The following is a 22,086-nucleotide window of genomic DNA, read 5'->3' on the forward strand; positions in this document are numbered from 1 at the left end:
ACAGTTGGGGGCCATCAGGCCGGCAGGGGAGCAAGTTAGGTGGTGATCAGGCTAATAGAGGCGGCTGGGCGATCAGACGGGCAGGCAGGCAGGCAAGTGGTTAGGAGCCAGCGGTCCAGGATTGTGAGAGGGATGCCCCAGATTGGAGAGGGTGCAGGCCAGGCTGAGGGACACCACCAGGCTCTAGTGATTCTACAGAAAGAGGTGGGCTAAAGGTGCTCTCTCTGTCTCTCCACCATCTCCCTTGTTTCAGAAATAAAGTCAGACCTATGCAACTAGAGCTTGCTATGCTTGCTATGCTGTAAAAAGCTATACAAAACGCTAGGTCCTCAATGACAAGTACACCACTCAAATGAAGATCTCACTAAACATTAGTCTTTCAGCTCATTCCAATATCCAATAGCCTTTAGTGTCAAGGAGTGTTCCTATTTTGCTGCTGACAATTTCTTCCTTGCTATTTATAAAGTAGCAGGGAACTAAAGAGTTATATACTGCAAACTAACCTGCTTTATTTGGGGAAAACTTGAAAAATCTTATGCTTCCAGGTCACTCACTAGCTAAGCCCTATTCCCAAATATAACTACAACCTATGAAGTTGGTGCTAATTCTAGTTCTCCTAATACACATCAACATCATTAAGGTATTCCATTTACACCCAGATCACCAATCTAGTTTTCCTCAAGCAGGATATTTCCTAGCAAGAAAAAATATATATACACACACACATACTGTGACCAGGAGTTATTAGATTTTTACAATCTCCATAGGAATGTTGTTTTCCTAATGCAGAATCCACAGCCTAATTGAGGTGTAGTTCCAAGATTTTCTGTATCATCTCCTGAAACCTGCTGATATCCTGGCCAGGCCATCCCTCTCCCCACCCCTACACCATGTTTTTACTTGAAGCTACTTGACCAGATAGCCCGTTCTGATCCTTTAAGCTTACCTAAGTAGCTAAACAGGGTGCAAGGTAAGCACATAAAATTGACTGGATATTCTTACAATTACAGCTATGATTCTGCCTCAGTGACTAGTTAGAAACAAAAAGACTATAAACAAAGGTAAAATCAGAATTTGATCTTTACAAAGAGAACTGAAGACTGCCCCCCCCCAAAAAAAAACAACTGATGCTGATGATGTATTTCACTGATTCCATAAGACACAGAAATTTAACGCCTCCAACCATACCTATGACCCCATGTGACTAGACACCAAAGGTTTTAATTAAATGATGACTAAGTAGCACAAGAAATAAATGTGGGTCATTCACAAGAAGCCTGTCTTTGTGCAAGGTATATATGGCTCTCATAAGCTGCTACACGTGACCGGAGTCACAATATTACTGACCTCTGAAGATTAAAAACTAGAGATAAAACACCCAGAAGGACCTAATGGGTATCACAGAAGATGCCACTGCTACTAGTCCTCTCAGACATTCTCCAGGTTGTTCTCGGTCACACTCAATGAAAGTAGCGACAGTAAAACATAATAAAATGAGGGAGATGTCACAAGATATTATTACTTGGGAGGGAAAATCAATATTCCTCATTGTTCCTCATTTCTTTGCATAAGTATATCAGAACTTTCGTTTCCCCTAATACTTACAATGTGAATCAAATGAATCAACTATTTGAAAGACAAGTGACTTTATTTTCAAAATACACATATCTACATACACACCTCTCAAAGCATAGACAAACTCCTTTACCAATAGCTTTTGTTTTCCTCAAAGCTAAAAGTCTGGGGGTACCAGCGGGAAAGGGAGTGAGGTGAGGTAGAAGAGGGTATAGGGGAGATAAATGGTGGAAGGAGACTTGACTTTGGGTGGTAAACACACAATACAACCTACAGATGATGTATTATAGAACTGTACACATGAAACCTATATAATTTTATCATCCAACTAGAGGCCTGGTGCACAGATTTGTGCACTGGTGAGGTCCCTTGGGGATCAGACTGAAGCCAGCCTCCAACATCCCCCGAGGGATGTAATAGTGCATGAAGCAGCAGGCAGCTGGGGAGGAGCCGCTCGAGCTCATCCCAGCACCGCTCATCCAGGTCAGCTGAGCATCTGTCCCCCGTCTTCCTCCACTGTCCCTCGCATCTCCTGGTCTGCTACACCCAGCTATGGAGAAGTGGGTCCGTAGGGCGGAGCTCCCGCGGCCTCGCTAGGGGTGCACAATGAGGCTGGGAGAAGTGGGGTGAGTGCCCAAGGGGCCCTTGGGGTGGACCGGGAAGTTGCGGTAGCTGCATGGAGAGGCCGCCCACTTTGCGCACCATCCTGAAAGTCCTGGGGCGGCTGCGGTCTGATAGGAGGAGGTGGACACTAGGGAGGGAGTTTGTGGTCTCTCTTTTCCCTCCTTCCATCCCTTGGTCCTGGCTGCCCGGAAGGACACGGCCGGAGGGGTTGATGGGGGTCAGGGGCACCACGCCTCTGGACCAGGGCCTGGGGAGCAGCGGAATTTGGGCCAATGGCCTGGCCTCCCAATGCAAACTGCAGCTCAGCCCCACCTGCTTGTGATCTTTCATAGACTAAATCGCCTGTTTCTCTTTCGTCTGTTCAAGTTGAGTGCCCCCTGGTGGTCAGTGCACATCATAGCGACCAGGCGCTTAGGCTTTTATGCGAGGAGGCAACCCGTGGGGGGCTGGGACCCATGCAAGACCCGCATAGCCCCCGCAGCCTCATTGTGTCGGCTGGGGTGGGGGCAGGCGCTCCTGTGTGTTGTGTCTCCACTCTGGCCTGCCCACCGCGAGAGCTGCTGCTCATTTGGGCGTGATGGCATTACAACGTAACGGCCATGGCCCTTTTATATAAGAGACTAGTAGAAGATGTCACCCCAATAAATTCAATTTAAAAAAAAAAGAACTAAAATCCAACTCAATAAAGTAAGAAAACATAGTCCCACAAAGAAAAAGGCCTGGGGGCAAATAAGTAGTGTGCTTCAGCAGTTCATCCATCACAGCTATGACAAATAGGTTCAAAGGGAGAAAACTGGGACCCTACAGACATTGGGGAAAAGGTCAGGATGCCAACTTTGGAGGGATCTGGCAATGAAGGATACTCTACAAAAGGGGTGACTATTTTGTTAGAAGTGAAAGACAGTAAACAACAGCCCTCAAACTCCGTCAGCAGAGGTAAAAGCTATTTCAGACATAATAAAAACTATGCCTTTTGTCCCTATTCAGCAATATATCTGAATAGCTGACTCTAGAAAGCAATCCAAGTTCTTCCACATCATAGATGCTTTAGAGAACCTAGTTGAGTGTACAAGGTAAAGACTAAAAGTTCAGGTCAGGATGATGCAGGTGTGACAGGTATTCAACTAACTGGGCATGTCTTATGACCTGAACCAGAAAAGGACTCAGTCTCCCACTTGGATTCAAAGAACTTCCTAATGGAAAACTCTGTTTTAAACAAGATGTGGGCGGCTCCACTGCTGACTTTCAAAGGCATCCAGAAGATGATGCCTGAAACCCCCACTTTCCTTGACAAGCCTGTATGGCAAGGTGGCGAGTTCAAAGCAGGGACTTCTAAGCAATTATAAAAGTTACCCTCTAATGGCTCAAAAAATATCAACCAAAATATCAATACGCTTACTTTTGGATGTGTTGAAAAGTGAAATCTGACATAAAGAGATAAAAATATAAATAACACATAAATTGTTTCTGTGGACTTCTAAATTAGAATACAAATTGACTTTAGCTAACTAGCTGAAGGGGATTATGGGAGAGGCACAGAGGTTTTCAGAATTAATTGGGGCTGGGAACCACCTGACTCCAGAGAGCTAGGAAGTACAAAGAACCACCACCATCTCAGAACCAGAACAGACAGACTCTGATGAGATGGGTCACCGTCACTATCTCATCCCTCCATCACCTCCTTAAGAGTCCAGGTCCTGGCAGAAAATACCTAATTGACTTAACTTGGGTCCCATACTGGCCCCATGCCTACACTAAGGCAGGGACAGAGCGAACCTTCCTCATTGGCTTCTGGAATTATCCTCCCACAAGCCATCTACTAGGAAAGAGAATCCCCAATATGGAATAGTCCTAATTAAAGAGGGAGACAATTTTCCCTTAGATGCATACAGGGCCTTACAAATTTCTCCAAAGGAAAAAAATAAAAAATGCCCCTCCCACTTCTGTTTAAATAAAAGACGGCATCAAGGATGAACCATCAAATAGAATAATCAACAAATCATTCACAGACCAGATCATCCATGCATATATGAAACACTGCTTCTAAATTTTGCTCAAAAATAAAGTTGCCTGTTTAGCACATTCTGCATCTCCTTCCCAAGTGTGGCCAGGGAGGTCCTTCCAACCTCTATTTCACCTCAACAATAAAGTGCCACCATAAGAAGTTACACTATCAGTGTTTCATAACTCGGGATCTCTTCAACAGATAGAACCTACCTTGAAACCAAGTGCCCAACACTGGCTGACATTCTTTAGCATGCCCACGATTCTTAGACAAGCCTGCCAAACTAAGGGCTGAGCTTGGTCACCTTCGCCACTGTTCCCAGGCAAGACCTCACAGCCCCCGGGGCAGATCTCCCTTATCCCGGTAAGAGGCCTTGGGAAGCTCCCCGCTAATCAGGAAATGGAGAGAAGAAAAGTCTAGATGAAGTCTGAATTAAGACCTTAAACCAGCGGTTCTCAACCTGTGGGTCGCGACCCATTTGGGGGTCCAACGACCATCGGAAAACACATATATAATTACATATTGTTTTTGTGATTAATCACTATGCTTTAATTATGTTCAATTAGTAACAATGAAATTGGGGGTCACCACAACATGAGGAACTGTATTCAAGGGTCGCGGCATTAGGAAGGTTGAGAACCACTGCCTTAAACCATAAGAAGTTTATTATGTTAAACTCACACAACCTGGGGGAGGCTTTCTGCTAAGTCTCAATTCATGGAATTGCTCTTCAGTTGTCAATAGCCAACGTTTGAAAATAAATACAGTCACTAAGTGTGAAATGATGTTCCTGCAGCCAGCAGGCATTTGGCTGATGCCAACAGAGAAGGCAGGAGGCCAAGCTATGAGACCTAAAATTTTAAAGGAAGACTGCTCTACTCAGTAATGCGGAATCTGAAATAATGTAAAGGCAGAAATAGGCCACAGGCCACCTACCTCTAAATTCAACCCACATCAGCAGCTGTCTCCCAACATTGCTTCGGGAAAATGCTGAAGGCTTCCTCCACTACAGTGGCTGGTCCTATGGGCTAAGAAAAGGAATGCCTCTGCTGTGTAAGGCTTGGTTGGTTTGTTTGGTTAGTTGGGTGTGTGTGTGTGTGTGTGTGTGTGTGTGTGTGTGTGTTGGGGGGGGGGGGAGGTCTGGGGAGGGGAAAATGAAAGGAAAAGCTAAAACTATTGAAGAGAATTTCTACTTCTCCCTCTTTGGCACCTTCTACTGAGGAATGGTTTTCTGCCAAGATTTCCATCGGGTTCCCAACAGAAGACAAGGACATGAGGTAGACAAAGAAATCAGAGCTGATGCTCTGTGTCCCAGGACCCCCCTCAGATGTTCTTCCCCGGCTGCTATAACTCTGGGAGAAGAGAAAGCAGGAAAGCATGAAGGCACAGACTACTGGGGAGCAAGTCTGCTTGGTTCTCCTTCCTGCATCTACCATATGCCACTGCGTCTTCCTCCAGGTGGCCTGCCATCTCGCTGAGTGATGGAGATTGGAGGCAACTTCCAGGAAGAAGAAAACAAGGTTGAACCAGGCTGAGCAACTGCCAAGGGGCATGCAGTCAGCAATGTGGTGGAGGCTACACAAATTCACGGTTTCACAACTGGATATTCCTTCTGTGGGGAAAGTGGCAAGAACTAAGTTTGAAGATAAATAAGCTATTTCAGGGGAGCGGGGTTGGCTTACAGCCCAAGAAAGAAACCTAGCATGTCCTGAAACAATCGCTATCATTTACTTTTTAAATGCTTTGGTATGACACATAGTGGGTGCTTTGACTTTTTATTTACATGAGGTACCTAGAACAGGCAAATTCACGGAGACAGAAAATTGAACGGTGGTTTCCAGGGGCTGAGGGTGGGGAGTTACTATTTATTGGGCACAGAGTTTCTGTTTGGGATGAAGAAACAGTTCTAGAAAAGGAGAGTGGCGATGGTTGCAAAACACTGTCAGTTAGCTGCACACTTAAAATGATCAATTTTATGTATATTTTATCACACTAAAGTTATTTTTTTTTAATTTGGTATGAATCAGTGTAACGTGACCTGTACACTGGGAGTTTCAGCCTTAATTCTAGGGCTGGTCATCTAACACACTATCATGAATGCAGTCCAGGAGTCATTAAGTAGCAGAATACAAAGGTGACTACTACAGGCCTATCTACTCTCTATAGCTAAATCAACAACCAATTCTCTGCTCATTCACATAATGGGCTTTTGTTTCTTAACCTAGTTACTTGTTAATAAGTGTAATGAGAGTTAGAAATGGGGTCTCCTTGGTAAAATTAAAGGTATTCAAGAGTATGTAGATGGGCTGAATTAGAGACACTAGCCACTACTGTACCAACAGGACACGTATATCCTTATGGATAGAACCCCTACATGTGAAATGGTCCTGGGTCCAGCCTCTGTTTACTAGTAGAAGGGTTTCTTTTTTGCATGATGCTAACAGGGCACAGATCCTCTGCCTCTGGCACGGTATCAGCTCAAAGTGAACAATTCCGGTAGGTGCTGTCCAAGCACCTTCACAAGAACAGAGAACTGGGACTTCCTCAAGCAAAGCAGTCTGTCAATCACTTGGGCTTCCTTGCTAAATGTCTGCACATGTGGCAGAATTGGGTCTTGAAAAGAGGCTGTTTCATTCCTCCCTCTTTGGTGCCCCCTTTTACCTACCCAAAATGACCTATGAGCTGTATACACTAACCTAGCATAGGTCCACTTGCAATAATCTCACCCCTAAAACAAAGGGGGCAGGGACTCTTAAAAAGTCCACCATCCTGCCAGAACCGGTTTGGCTCAGTGGATAGAGCGTCGGCCTGCGGACTCAAGGGTCCCGGGTTTGATTTCTGGTGCGGGCACATCCCCAGTGGGCGGCGTGCAGGAGGCAGCTGATCAATGTTTCTCTCTCATTGATGTTTCTGGCTCTCTATCCCTCTCCCTTCCTCTCTGTAAAAAAATCAATAAAATATATATATAAAATCAATAAAATATATATATAAAAAAGTCCACCATCCTGCTCTAGAAGCCAGTAAAGAATAGCAGGTGCCCTCTCTACACTAATGCCTATGCCCACATGTGTTGCTTTCCATAAACACTCAAGAGAACTAAAATCTATAGCACTAATAAAAGCCTAGGTCAGTGATGGCGAACCTATGACACGCGTGTCAGAGGTGACACGTGAACTCATTTTTTTTGCTTGATTTTTCTTTGTTAAATGGCATTTAAATATATAAAATAAATATAAGTCTTTGTTTTACTATGGTTGCAAATATCAAAAAATTTCTATATGTGACACAGCACCAGAATCAAGTTAGGATTTTTCAAAATGCTGACACACTGAGCTCAAAAGGTTTGCCATCACTGGCCTAGGTGGTCATCACGCGCTCACACCCTCACGATCCATCACCAGGGTGGGCAGGGCTTGACGCTGGGTGCACCGCGTGGGGTCGCAGGGGCAGGTCCTGGCAGCTGTTCCACGTGGCTTCTGCTGGGGTCACCGCGGGGGCAGGACCCCCAGCTCTGGCCTACCTCTTTGGGGCAATCGATCGAGGGGCTCCTGCACTGTGAGAGGGCACAGGCCAGGCTGGGGGACACCCCCTGCCCCTCAGTGCACAAATTTCGTTCACCGGGCCACTAGTGTCAAATAAGAGCAAGAAAGCAAAGCCCCAAAGATTCCACACTACACTTCTATATAGCATATTAGGTCTTATTTTTAATGTTCTAGAATATGGCATTTGGGGATATAATACATCCAATGGTATGATATTGTGCCTTTTTGCAAAGGCTTCTAATTTTCAACGCTTACAATAATAAATGCATTGATAAAAACACAGTCACAAAGCATTATTGCCAATTCTGTATTGTAATCCTATTATAACAGGAATGATGGTACTTACCCCTGAAATAAAGGCCCAGAAATACTCAGAATATAAGGGTCTTAAAAAAACTTTAATATCTTGAGGTTAAAATGTTAGATCCTAAACTATTCTGCCTGAGAAGGTAATGTGCTGTTTGCACCTTACATCATCAAATCCTTTGACACTATATTTAATAAGAGCTAACTTAGCAGTTATGGTCACAAAAGAGTAAAGTCACAGAATTCTAGAGCTAGATAATAAGAGAAAACTGTAATTTATCTCAAAGCTCTCAGGACGACAACCAGAGATGCAAAAGGATTCAGAAAACACTGCCTTGGTGTTACTGACCCAGTGACTCCTTAAGACTGAATTTAAAGAATCAAAATATGAGGAAAGAAAGTTGTTCGCTCAGGCTCCAGTGACCTTGAATCCAATGAAATGACTCTGGTTTACTTGTTTACATGCATCTGTAACTCCTTCAAACCTCACTTTAAAATGAGAATTTGAGCCCAGCTGATATGGCTCAGTGGTTGAGCATCAACCTATGAACCAGGAGGTCATGGTTTGCTTCCTGGTCAGGGCACATGCCCAGGTTGGGGGCTTGATCCCCAGGAGGAAGCCTATCAATGATTCTCTCTTATCATTGATGTTTCTATCTTTCTCTTCCTTTCCCTTCCTCTTTGAAATCAATAACAATATGTAAAAAAAAAATTAAACTAAAAGGAGAATTGGACTTTCTCAGGATAAAGCCTGAAAGTCAGACAGGTTGTGAAGAGTCAGGGCATTTACACATCTACTCTACAAGGTAATAAGTAACCAGATCTATCACCTCAAATGCAAAAATGCAAATTTTAGTTGAGCTGGAGAGGGTGGGGTTACAGGACTTGCAAGCCATATACACTCCCCCTTCAAAATCAAAGCATCATGCAGAAAACAGCGTTCCAACAAAAAGTACAATGATGAGAAAAGAACTCATTAAGAGCTAAAAATAAACTCTAATTCACAATATGCATAAGGATTTAACAAAAAAAAAAAAAAAAGGGAAAACAAGATGTAAAACTGCATCTGCTAAGTTAACCATGGCCTCATGGAAATCACCAGCCCCCTTCCACAAACTGAAATCTGTAAAGTCTGTGATGACTAAAGAAAGCAAGGCTTTAAATGTTTTCAATGAATATTTCAACAGAAAGAAAACAAAGGGACAGCAATCTTTTTTCTACGTGCTCTGATCTGCGAACACAACAGGAATATTGGGCTTCTCAACAACCAAATATGCAGGCCCCTGCATTCCCCTAGTTGAACATCTTATTTTATGAACTCAGAATATCTAGTAATAGGATTTACAATTTATATTAAAGGGGTATTAATCTTAAGGGAAAAGATACCATAAAAGTGAAAGCAAGCCCTCCAGTTAGTTTTTATCCAACCAATACCTCATGGCTCAATTTAACAACTTGCTGACCTTCCTGGACAATGACAGTCCAATGGGGAAGCTGGGCTGAGAGTACCTTCATATTTTAAGTCAAGCTCGTTCATTCTGAATAACATTCGCACAACACCACACAGAGCAATATCTCCACACTCCAGAGCTCTAATTCACAGGGGTTAGTGTAATACCATTAATCATCCTCTGGGCTCCCAGATCCTGACTGGTACTTACTTCCTATTCCCACTTTGCAATCGCCCCTAGAAAACCAATTGCATTGGTCTAATCACCTAGAAAGCAAAGGACAGAAAATTAACTTTGCATTCTTCCCATTTTATGAGAAACTGTAAGAATGCTAAGATAATAGATCTATAGAGTGTTCCCCAAAAAAGTATAGACACACACTGCGAATCATTACAAAGGCTGTGTTTATTAAAATACATTTCATTTTCAAAATTGAGCCATCAGCTATTAAAGCATATGTATACATTTTTTGGGACACCCAGTACTTGAAGATTTTATCAAAAATCAGTTCTCCCACGCTGGCCGGGTGGCTCAGATGGTTAGAGCACCGGTCCATACACCAAAAAGTTGCATGTTTAATTCCCAGTCAGGGCACATACTTAGGTTGTAGGTTCGAGCCCCTGTCGGCACATGTACAGGAGGCAACCAATCAATGTTTCTCTCTCCCTCTCTCAAATCAATAAGCATATCCTCAGATGAGGACTGGGGAAAAATATCAGTTTACCCAAGGAAAATAGTCTGCAATTGTCAAGTAGCTGATTGTTAACTGGTAAGAAGGGAATAGCAGAGAGAGAGTACCACTGTGTACCAGGCACTTCAGGAAAGAAACTCAAGCTCAGAGTCAAATAACTCATAATAGGCTATGTTACAAGTAAGTAGCTAGGCTAGGATTTGAACCCAAGTGTAACATGTTCTTTCTAGGCTAAAACCTCTGAAATTAGTGCAATTTTAGGCCACCCCCCTAGCAGGAGAGAAGGTAGCAGGTGTTTTGTTTCAATGTTAATCCTGAGAACTTGATTCCAAGCTAAGCAAATAATATAGGGGCTTGGAAAATCCTATTACCACTGCATTCGGGTCCATTGCACATGGGAAGATGTAAAAGAATGCTTATAAACAGTTTAAAAATTAAACACTGCCATCATGCATTTTTTTTTTCCTTAAAGGAGGCAAACAGAGTGAGAATTTTTGTTATAATTTCGAACAATGTAGAGTGATCACCCTCCATTAGCTAACGATGACGTTGATGGGAGAGATTACTGAATAGTTAGAACACAAAAAGGTAGTTTTCACTGAGGATCTGTATATGCACCGAAACTTGGAAGAGCTACCAATACGGCTTTACAGCTGAGCTGAGAGATCCTCAAAAAATATCTGATGACAGATACCATTACCAATAGAAGAGACATCCAATGGTGTCAAAACACTGACAATCTAAAACTTTAAGAAGCTAAACCGAAAACATGCTAAATGAGCCACCACAAAGGCCTGACAAATCAAATGACACAACTCAAATGCCAAAAAAAAAAATTTTTTTAAGTTGACCTTTTTAGCTGGAAAGGCACACTTTCCACTGCTCTCAAAATTCAGTAGCAGCAGTGTACTCCACTGAAAGGCAATTAACTTAGAACATGTGCAAAAGAAATGGCGAATTCTGATAGTATTTTGTTCAGGAAATATTTAAAAGGAAATGTTCCAATAGGTGCAAAATAGAAATGCTTTGCTCTAGTCATAATTTAGAAAGTTACAAAACTAAGGCTGGTGTGCTCAGGTAGTGTAATAAGTAGATAAGGGAGTAATAGAAAATAAAAATCATCCAAAGAAAAGCAGGTTTAATTGGGGAGGTTGGGGGGGGGGGGGGCGGGGGAGAGGCAAGCAGGAGGGATTAAGCCAGTTTCATACTTGAGGAGAAACAGGATTTCAACATTCTACAGATTACAAAAGGAAGAAGAAATCCTCTACCAGAATTTAGTTGCTCTTTATCTTCTCCCATTAATTCATGATCTTTTTCTCATCCACATTTTTCCACCTTTACCAAGACAGCCAATAACTAATAAATTGAACATGGTTTCTATATAGTACCAGCAATCTCCCAATACAAAGGTATACAAGAACTAGAAAAAACAGTGTGGAAGGTCTGGAATAGCAAATAGCACACAAGCAGTCCTGCCTTGCTAAATACTAAGGGGGAAATCTTTACAGAAGAACTTCAACTGTATTTTATTTTCTATGTATTATACATTACCAACGTTTGCGTTTCATGTCAAACTAATAAAGAAAGTCAAAGGCACTCAACAGTTGTTCCTAGTCAACTGGCAGGACAGGTACCAGTCATTCTAAAAATCCTAGTGACAAGGCCAAGAATGCACAGAATCCAAACTCTTAAACCTCATTTACACCCAATAGGCTCAACCTCTTATTTCCCAGCAAATATTCTTAAAAAGCTGTTGGCATATGGGTAATTAGTTCTTGGGAGTTGTGATCCTTATTTCACTTCCTTCCGGTAGAATAAAATTTAAAGTAACACAGGTATCAACATCAAGAAACCAGAGAAACAAAAAATCCAAATGATTTACAAATTAACCAGGAATGGTTGTTTCAAGCATTTCTACACCCTCACAATAGATGGTTTTTCTTCCCAGCAACTAGCCATTTAAGGTTTCATTACCACAGAATATGCAAAGAAGAAACTTTTCTGTGTAGTTTTGCTTACTGAGAGACAATTTATTTCATGGTGAAGGGCTCCAGAATGTACCACCCCAAATAGGCCACGCTGGCATGAGGATTATTTTGAGCTGAAGTCAATTAAGAGGCAACAGATACAGGAAAGGTGCTCTGCCCCCTCCCTTTCCACCTAAAAGCAGGTCATAAATTTCCAGTGAATAAAGGAATCCTCTTTCCTCTGCCAGGAAGAGAGAGAGCAACTCTCACCACCAAAGGTGGAGAGCCGACACCAAGACCCATACACAATCCTTGCTAAAATAGCCTGCTATCCTCCATTACTTTCCACCATATATGTATGTCCTGGTCACTTCCCCACAATTTACTGAGCTTTGGAGCCCAAACCCTCTCTCCTTCATAAAAATGGAATATAAGCCCCGTTCCTTGAGTTTCAATTATTTCCTGTGAACTCCAGTACACTTAAAATATTAATGAAAATATGTGCCTCTTCTCCTTTTAAACTATTCCCCTTAGTTTTACTGAGATAAAACCGACATATAACATTGTATTATCTGTCTTGTTAGGTTCAGTGACTGGGGGCCTGTGAACCAAGAGGGTAGAAAAAGAGTTTTTCAGCCTTAACAATGGTAAAAAAAACTGTATTTGCTTTCTTAAATTTTATAAATTTCAAATTTCATTGTCCTGAAATTTTTTTGTCTAAGTTAATCAACACTGACACTGAAAATTGTTCTCTGAAACACCCCAGTTCAAGGTTTGAGTAGGAATAATGAATCTAGAAGAAACAATTTTTAAAGTTTATGAAATGTTTCTATAGTGATAACATCAAATTTTTTAAACCGACTGATTAGTAATTACCTTTGAAAAAGACAAAGGTATAATGTAAAAATAATTAGGTTTTAAAAAATACAAATTTCATTATTTACAAATGTAGTCACTGAACTCTAAAGACAGCCATACTCAAAAGTACTCATCCCACAGTTAACACACCAGGGCCCTCAAAGCATTTATCCATGGAGCCAAGTTATCTTAATTCCTGAAGACCTGGCCACACACCACCCTTTCTGGCAAATTTCTAACTAAATAGCACCCCAATTCTGCAAAGTGAGATGTGTATTAGGCCACCAAACCCCCACCCACTCACCCTACCTTTTTTCACCTACTGTTCTTCAAGAATCAAGATTCTTGACCTCTTGATACCATCTACGGATGTTTAACAGTTGACGTTAAGACTGTAACTGACACACACAACCACCTTTACAAATTGATGTTCATCAAAACAGCCTCATGCTCAGTATGATTGACTGACTGCATCACAGCAAACAAATGCTATTGACTTTGAAGTTATGTATTAGACTGATAAAATACCACTTATCTGTTTCAATCCCAAGGAGCTATGATTATATGTTAAAAAGGGATAGGGAGGATACCATGCCACTAAAATGAAGTTTAAAATCACATTATTCTGATAAAATAAACCAGGATCAAAAGTAACTTTACAGTTGTCAAGAAGCAATACAGACATAACTTAACCCTAGCTGAGAACCTTCGTATATTTAAAAAAAAAAATTTCTAAGGGGAAAAAAGGGAGGCCTGTGTTACCATCCATGGTACTGCCAGTTCAGACATAATCCACCTTGGCAAGGAGCCTCCTCAGGCCTCTTGTACTTTGTAGTTGGTTGGTTGATTTGGTCTTTGTTTTTTCCTTTGGTGTGAGCAGAGGACCCACCTCAAGCAATTCCTAGACTAAGAGTAAAGCCATCACACCAAGATTGAAAAGAAAGAGCAACACTCATTCCCTGAGGTCTTCAACGGACCCTATTTCTCTACCTCTTCTTTTAGAAGAAAGGAAAAGTAACAACAGAATAAGCTATCCTGGAGTTTTGAAAACTAATTACTCACTTACACACACAAGTACACATACACAAACAAACACTTTCAGGGACAGGTATGAGGTTCAATAAAGACACAGACTCATGACTTTTAAACTCAGATCTCTAGTCCTGAACCCCAGGAATTAACTCATCGGCGACCACTGTTGCGGAGGAGCAGCACCTGAAACTTAGTTTGCCACAGAATGAGGCATTGCAGTTATAACACCTCTCTCCCACCACCAGGCAGAATTCAGGTAAATCTGGAAGTCAGTCTATGGTTGTATCTCTCCGCAAAATGGTTAGGGAAAAAAGTGGATAACTCCCAGGTAACTGGAATATTCTACGCTCTACCTACAGAGATTCTGATTCAGTAGGTTGGGGTAAGGCTCAGGTACATGAATTTTTGGCAGCCATCCCACTGATTCTAATACAGGTATAACCCACAGACCATTTGTCAAAAGACTGAGTCCCCAAAGGGCTTGCTTGCCCATCATAATCACTTGGGGAGCTTTCTGACAAGATTCCCAAAGCCTCTGAAATCTTTATTTTTAAAGATCAGCATGCAGCCAGATTTGGAACAACTGGACTAAAATATCCAAATTTACAACCATCCTATATAATAAAAGCCTAACATGGCAATTGTCCCCTCGGGAGTTCGACCGCTCGCTATGATGTGAGCTGACCACCAGGGGGTGGGCGTCGGCGACACAACCTGGCAGTGGGGCAGCAGCTGAAGCGCTGCTAGCCCTGCTGGTCCCCGATGAGAACAGGACCATGACAGGATAGTGAGCAGGCGGCACCAGGCCAAAGCACACAGCGACCAGCAGCGGCAACGGGGGCAGGGGGGAGGGAGGGACTGTCTGGCTCCCAGGTGCTAAGGGAGCCAGACAGGGGACCCGGCCCCAATCCATCACCCCACAGGCGGGATGGTAGAGCAGGTGAGGGGGCAGCGCCAGGCCAAGGCAGGGTGCCAGGCGGGGCGGTGGGGCTGCAGGGCTGTGAGGCTAGGAGCGTGAGCTGGGGCTGCGAGCCTAGGTGTGCAAGCTGGGGCCCAATCCCCGCAGGCCACCCCAAGGAACCCCACCCGTGCACGAATTCATACACCGGGCCTCTAATAGATTATAAAGTTTCTAGAGAGGCAAGGGCGATCTTCATTTTATGGATCCCTCAGTCCTCGACTCAAAAATCTCCCATAGGCCTTCCAAGGGAGCCACACTCCCCACAAGGTGTTCCCCTCCTGTACAAGTTCTGTGTCTCACTATACATGCATCAGTTGCTCCTGCACTTCATTATTCAATGGAGCTCTGGCCTCCAAAGAGGCAAGGAGTAAACATTCCAGGAAAAAAAAAAACAAGAAAACCAGAATTCTGGTTCCTGCTCTACCACTTCATTGCCAGGTGGCCTTGGACTAGTCATTTCAACAAGCCCGGGCCTTTTATCACCTGTCAAGTGAGAGAGTTGGCTGCGGTCACCTCAAGGGCTTTTCTGACTCTAAGTCTATTATTCATTCCTTGCATCATGAAATCCATTTCACTCCTCTAGAATGCAGCATCAGCAGGTGTCAAGGACTCTGAAGTGCATTTAACAACTCAAAGGGATGAACCCACATCAGCTAAGCTGCGCAAGCGGCAGCAGCTTCTCGGGATGAATGCCTATAGATGGGAAACAGAAGGGAGCGTAAGGCTGGGGACGAGCCCAAAGAGAGGGCCTGGGGAACAGCATAATGAATAGAATGTAGGCTACAGAGAAGACTGTTGTATTTGCTACTGAAGACGTGTCTTAATGTATTTCCCTAATCCTCGTTCTATCAAAATAGTGACATTAATTTGCTAACACCAACACAATTTGAAAATTACATACTTTCTTTTAGGACTCAGGAAAGAGGCCTACACTTTGCTAAGTAGTTATTTTTACACCTGAGGTTGTTTCCTAATTCAGCATTCTTTAAGGAAAGATTTAAGAAAAGTGAAAAGGAGGGATTTAAATTTTCTTTCCAAAGAGTTATCCCAGAGTTTCCTGACAATAAAGACAATTAATGCTCACCCCCTACAAAATCAGAATACCAAGAGCTGGCCCAACAGCTCCCCAGGGAGAAGGGTAAATTGGATAATTAGAGAGGGACCAAGGCATTCTGACCTGACCCTAAACATGTGAACTGAGAGACTGCACCAACTGGCTAATGCCAAACACCACAGGGCAGGGTCCAAATCCCCACCAATTCATTCACACACTTCTAGAGGAATGGTAATAGCAGCTTCTCAGGAAGATATGCCCGCTTTGCAAAGTGCAACCATTAAAACCCGGTTTTAGAAATCTATCGTTTAGTAGACTATTTTGTTCAATACAAATAATTTACAGAAAATCAAAATTTAAAAAAAACTAAGGTAATTTATGCTCGAAACTAAGTAAGTCAGACCATTCTGAACATGATTTTTAACCCATCCAAAGGATAAGATGTCAATGGGCCAAATCAAAACAGGATTACTAGAAGAAGAGGTCCTTTGTATGTAGATTTGCTACCCAACTTTTTTTAACTTACAGTTCATTTTCATGGATTTTCATCTTATGAAACATGCTCATATTTTATTGATGTGAAAAGTTCACGGAAGAATTGTCTGGTGACCAGTTAACAAATGACTTCGAAAGCTTTTATAGCAACATGTCCAATGGAAATATAGTGTGTGTGGTGGGGGCGGGAGGGGGGGGCACAGAATGAGTTCTGTGGTCAAAAAAGGCTGGGAACTGTAAGTCACACCAGTTTCTCTTTACAGCAGGGTTTTAACAGTTTTAATGTGTTAATGATCTGCAGTGTGGATCTTCAATAGGAAACTGTGAGAGAGCAGAATTTCTCAATTTCAGTGAAAAGACAAGAGCAGTGGTGGGGGTGGGGGTGGGGGGTAGGGTGAAAGAAATGGACAAGTATTAATGTAGTTTGCCAGTATTCACTCAAGCATCAAGTTTTTTAAATGGTAGAGATCGTTACTAAGCCGTCAAACCAGAAAACACATATTTATTAACACAGCTTTCATACCATTTACCACACAGCCATTTATGTCAAAGAGGTTGCAAAATTCATATATAAAAAATACCGTTTTGCTAAAAATAATAAAATAATAGTTATCATAACAGACACATCTATAATAATAAAAGCGAAATATGCAAATCGACTGAACAACCAAACAGCAGAACGACCAACCGACCAACCGTCCGGAAAGCCTTCTGGATGACCACGCTATGACACCCACTGGCACCAGGCCAGTGAAGATGGGTGCGATGCGATTGGTCTGGGGGCCTCCGCCATCGCCCCATGATCACCCCGCAGAGGCAGGTGTGCAGGGGCCGGCCAGTGATCATACCCTACGCCTGTTGCCTGCAGAGGGAGGTAACAGGTGGCGGCAGCGGCGTTTGGGGGGGGGGGGGGGCGGGCAGCAGCACTGCACAAATGGCAAGCAGGGGCAGGGGCAGGGCCACAGCCAGGGGAAGGAAAGCCCGATAGGCCCTGATCGCCGGCCAGGTCTAGGGACCCTACCTGAGGGGTCACGGATTACGAGAGGGCACAGGCCGGACTGAGGGACACCCCCCACCCCAGGTGATAGCTCTAAGAACTCACTTATCTTAGAATAAGCCCTATCTTTTTTTAAAAGATATTTTTATTGATTTCAGAGAGAAAGGGAGAGGGGGAGAGAGAGATAGAAACATCAGTGATGAGAGAGAATCATCGATCGGCTGCCTCCTGCACACTCCCGCACTGGGGATCGAGCCCGTAACCTGGGCATGTACAGCGAACTGGGAATCGAAACCACCCACACCAGCTGGGCAAGCCCTGCTATCTTGATAGAAGAACAGTTAAAGCCATTTCAGGACAAGTCACAACTGACCTCAGAAATTACCGAGTGTGGTTTGTCCTCTGCCCTCTACCTCACTTTACCAGGGGAAACCTGAAGTCAAGAATTGACATGACCAAGGTAACTGACTAACGTTCAGGCTCCAGGTCTGACTTGTCACGCTGTCTTTAAGTATCTTTTACTCACTTGGAATATTTAGTTTTATTTTTGTTATAAGCCAGGTAAACCAATTTGACACACATCATTATGCACATTTACCAACACCTACAGAGTCTGTCTACACTTAACTTCATACAGCCTCAGTGTTTGAAGAGAACTCCTGCAGGAAGCACTAGCCCTTCTATCCAAGAGCATGCTCTGAATTGGATTCTGGCTTATTCTAAAAACTTAGTCAAATCTTACAAAAGACCAAGGAGATACCTAATATTCAAAATACCTAATATTCAAAATGTAGCGTCCACCATTAAAGGCCAAATTACCCATCCTTTCATTCTTATCTTTAGAAGAGGAGCAATCCTTTCCCGGTCAAGGAACAAAACGTAAGACCTTGCTACGCTCAAATGGTATCAGTGCAAATATTTAGACACTGACAATGTGAGTATTACCACTTACTCTGTTCATATATGTTATACGCAGGACTATACCGACTTAAGGGAAAGGACATTTAGAGAGGGTTTTTTCCCCTCTCCCAACACACTAGTTTCCTTATTATCTCACTGCTGAAATGCTAAGTCATGTAAGCTCAGGAAACTAAAAACCAAAGGTTAACATGATACTTGCTGTCCCAGACACATGCACGTTTAAAACATTTTTCAAAGGCCCTGGCCGGTTTGGCTCACTGGATAGAGCATCGGCCTGCGGACTGAAGGGTTCCAGGTTCAATTCCGGTCAAGGGCATGTACCTTGGTTGCAGGCACATCCCCAGTAGGGGGCGTGCAGGAGGCAACTAATTGATGTTTCTCTCTCATCAATGTTTCTGACTCTCTATCCCTCTCACTTCCTCTCTGTAAAAGTCAATAAAATATATTTTAAAAAAAAAACAACACATTTTTCAAAGATGTTATTATACAGTTCAGAGTATATAAAAGTCTAGTTATAATATAGACTGCCCATAAAACAATGTTATACTTTTAAAAAAAGGAAAATAAAATTCTTAAAAGTAAGTTTCACACAGGAAATAACTGGATGTGTAAAATGCAGGACAAGTAGTAAACTTATTTTCTCACACCTTGGAACACGGTCCTTCCTTTAAAGATGAGTGAATGTATAAAACTGCATACCTGTTATTTTGTCTCTTACAAGCTTACAAGACTCTATCTCTCCGATGCTTCCAAAAAGACTCTTGAGCTCCTCCTGTGTCATGTTCTGAGGAAGGTAGTTGACTATTAGGTTGGTCTTGCTGTCCTCCGTGTTCCCAGAGTCCACTGGTGAGGAGCAGTTGTTGTTTATGGTGGTTGGACCATTGGCTGTGTTATTGCAAGTTGGCCCATTAGACAGTTGTGTTTCCATGGCAGCAATTACCTGCTAAACACAGAGACAATAAGAAATGTCAGAATTCATATTTCACAAACTATTAAAGATTCCACCCAAAAATTTAAACACAGTCATTCCGCTGAAATCACAATAAAGCTTCAACCAAAAGTGCAACGCCTATGCTGATTTTTACTTCATATTAAGCTATTAAGATCACAGTGATACTTACACATACATATTCCATACATGCACATATGCACAACTTAAATCTTAAACATTCTCTAGAACCACCTTCTGAGTCTACTCACATACCCTTACTCACCTGCAGTGTCCAGACTTCAGAAAATTTAGCACCAAAAGGCACAGAATTGAACCCTGACTAAAAAAAACAAACTAGAAAATAAAAGGCTTAACATGCTACCAAAAACAAACCAAAAAAAATGTTCTACCTAACTTTGAAGAGGTTTTCAGTTAGCCTAGGAATTTCAATATTCTAAAAACTGACAGACATCCATTAACTTAAAATGAAGAAGCAAAAGTACTTTAAAAATATAAATTTGTCAACATGTACTGTTTTGGTTACATATTGAAAATGGTTTTGATTGACAATATCTTATACCCCCTTCTGTTGGTAAGAAATAAGAAAATATCAGATGTTATATGCTAGGGTATGAAAAGGATTTGTAGGATATCTTGGGAAAGAAGTATGAGTACTTACTTATAGTGTACCTTGTAGAATCTAACTAGCCATTTTTGTCAACCTTGGCAGCTAAAGATCACCAACAAGGCAACTGATCTGAAGCATCAAAATGAAATCCCCAAACAATTCAACATGGATATTGTGCCTGAAGTCTGACATTGAAAAAAAAAATAAAACTATCCAGTCCACTAAAACAGCAGTGTAAATACATCAACTTTTGCAAACAGACCAGCCCAAGGAATTTTCAATTGAGCACATAGCCTGTTGAAAATGCATCTATAAACTCCAAATGCAGCATCAACAGCAGAGTTGGGGAACTAGCCTCAAATTTTTCAGGCTACTCTAAAAAAATTTGGATCTAATTCCCTAAAAATCAATCCTCTGCTCTTTGAGCAACAGAATCATTCATAACCACAGCCCCAAATTTTCTAAAACCATCTTTCAACAGCTTTCTACCCAGGATAGCCAAGATTGTGGGAGAATCCAAACACCAAAGCATCGCTGAAAAGATCACCATTCCTCGTTCATCTAATACACCACTCAACTTACCAAAAAAAGAACCCACTTCTCAAAAGTGACAACTCTGAATGGGTCGGGTACTAGTTTTGGGGAAGTTTTAACATATAAAAAAGCAAAGAATCTGAGACAAAATTTAAAAAGCCAAGTAGAGGAAAAGGGTATTACAGGAAAAGAGGGGAAAAAAGTATTTAAAAAAAAAACATATTGCCTGGGAAAAACAAAAGGACACAACGGTGCATAAGCAAAATAGGAAGAAATCTCTGCTGCAAGAGATGTTTACAAAGAAGGCAGCAGAGAACAGACTGGGACGGGCCAGACTGAGGCTGGCCGCACGGGACAAGAATCAGTGCTATCATGATAAAAAATAGGAGACAAAGCCAGAGGACCTAGGAAACATCAAACAGCCCATAGCCCCTCCACGACTTCATTTCCTCTTCTTTTCAAAGAAATGGGTCTTTATTCCACAAGCTGCAAGCTACATCTCTAGGACAAGTATTCTCAGGGAGTTGCTTAAAGGAATAAAGAAACCTGAATGGGGGGGGGGGGGAATCTGACACAATTCAGGATGTGCATTTTATTATAATTAACAAATTTACCTGAAATTGAGAAAGGAGGTTTCAGGTTTCCTAATAAAGCATAACGGTTCCAATTTGTAGAACACTAGCTATGGGTCACTTCCCACAGCATAATTTTTGTGGGATTAACCTTTGCCCAGCAGTTATGAAAACAATGAGCTGCAGGATGAGAGAGGCCAAGGCCAATTAAAACAACTCGCTATTCAAAAGTTAGGGTTATGCATGTGTAGAAACTAGATGAGCCCCAACTCTGAGATTTGGACTGAAGCTCACTGGGATGGCATTTGAAACATAAAGTGTTCACTGACTGAAATTAGCAGGATTTAGCAAGGACAACAAACACTCCTCACTTAATTGCACATTTATTTCCATGTTCAGGTGGCAAGAATGAGCTCCTAAGCCAACATTCAAGTGAACAGCTGCAGTAGGCTGTGTGCACTGAAAATTACAGCATCTCTCAGCTATAGGACCATCTGCTCAGAATAAAATGATACTAATGTGCTATATTTTACAAATAATGCATATTTCATTGATAGGCTCAACACAACTGTTCACAGAATGCAAACTCTTTCAACAGTTACTGGGCAAATAATTTCCAGCCAGATTTACCATTTCAACAACTTTTGGGGAGCGTCAGGAATTGTGAATGACTTCAAAAATTTAGTAACCAAAAAAATACATAGTAAACAGAATGTAAAGAATTACGGTAACTTAGTATTCAGACCATACCAAAACTTTTTTGTATTTTTTTTTTTTAAAGAAAGCTTGTCACTCTTTTTCTTTGAGTCTGCGCTAAATCCTAATTTAGAATAGAAAAAGTCAGAGACAAAAGCATGGTTCTGATGCTGCATAGACCACTGTGGTTAAAATTGCCATGGGCTTTAAGTCCTAATGATGGCCATACCGTCATCGGCTGAATGT

At 42.1% G+C, this 22,086-nt stretch overlaps 1 protein-coding gene across 9 annotated transcripts in view; it reads right to left on the reverse strand.

Moving 5' to 3' along the window:
* ELAVL2 (ELAV like RNA binding protein 2) overlaps nt 1-22,086 on the reverse strand; it is a 163,650-nt gene that overhangs the window by 57,326 nt on the left and 84,238 nt on the right. For 7 of the 9 annotated variants that reach the window (XM_070400845.1, XM_070400849.1, XM_070400846.1 and 4 more), the window contains one exon: nt 19,179-19,422. In XM_070400845.1, the coding sequence (XP_070256946.1) occupies nt 19,179-19,422 (244 nt within the window). The remainder of the gene's footprint in view (nt 1-19,178; nt 19,423-22,086) is intronic. The other 2 variants (XM_070400847.1, XM_070400848.1) reach the window with 1 other exon arrangement.

This window comes from Myotis yumanensis, unplaced genomic scaffold (assembly GCF_028538775.1).
Source record: "Myotis yumanensis isolate MYYU_CA2020_CCGP unplaced genomic scaffold, mMyoYum1.0.hap1 SCAF_21, whole genome shotgun sequence".
In the NCBI taxonomy this organism is placed as follows: domain Eukaryota; kingdom Metazoa; phylum Chordata; class Mammalia; order Chiroptera; family Vespertilionidae; genus Myotis; species Myotis yumanensis.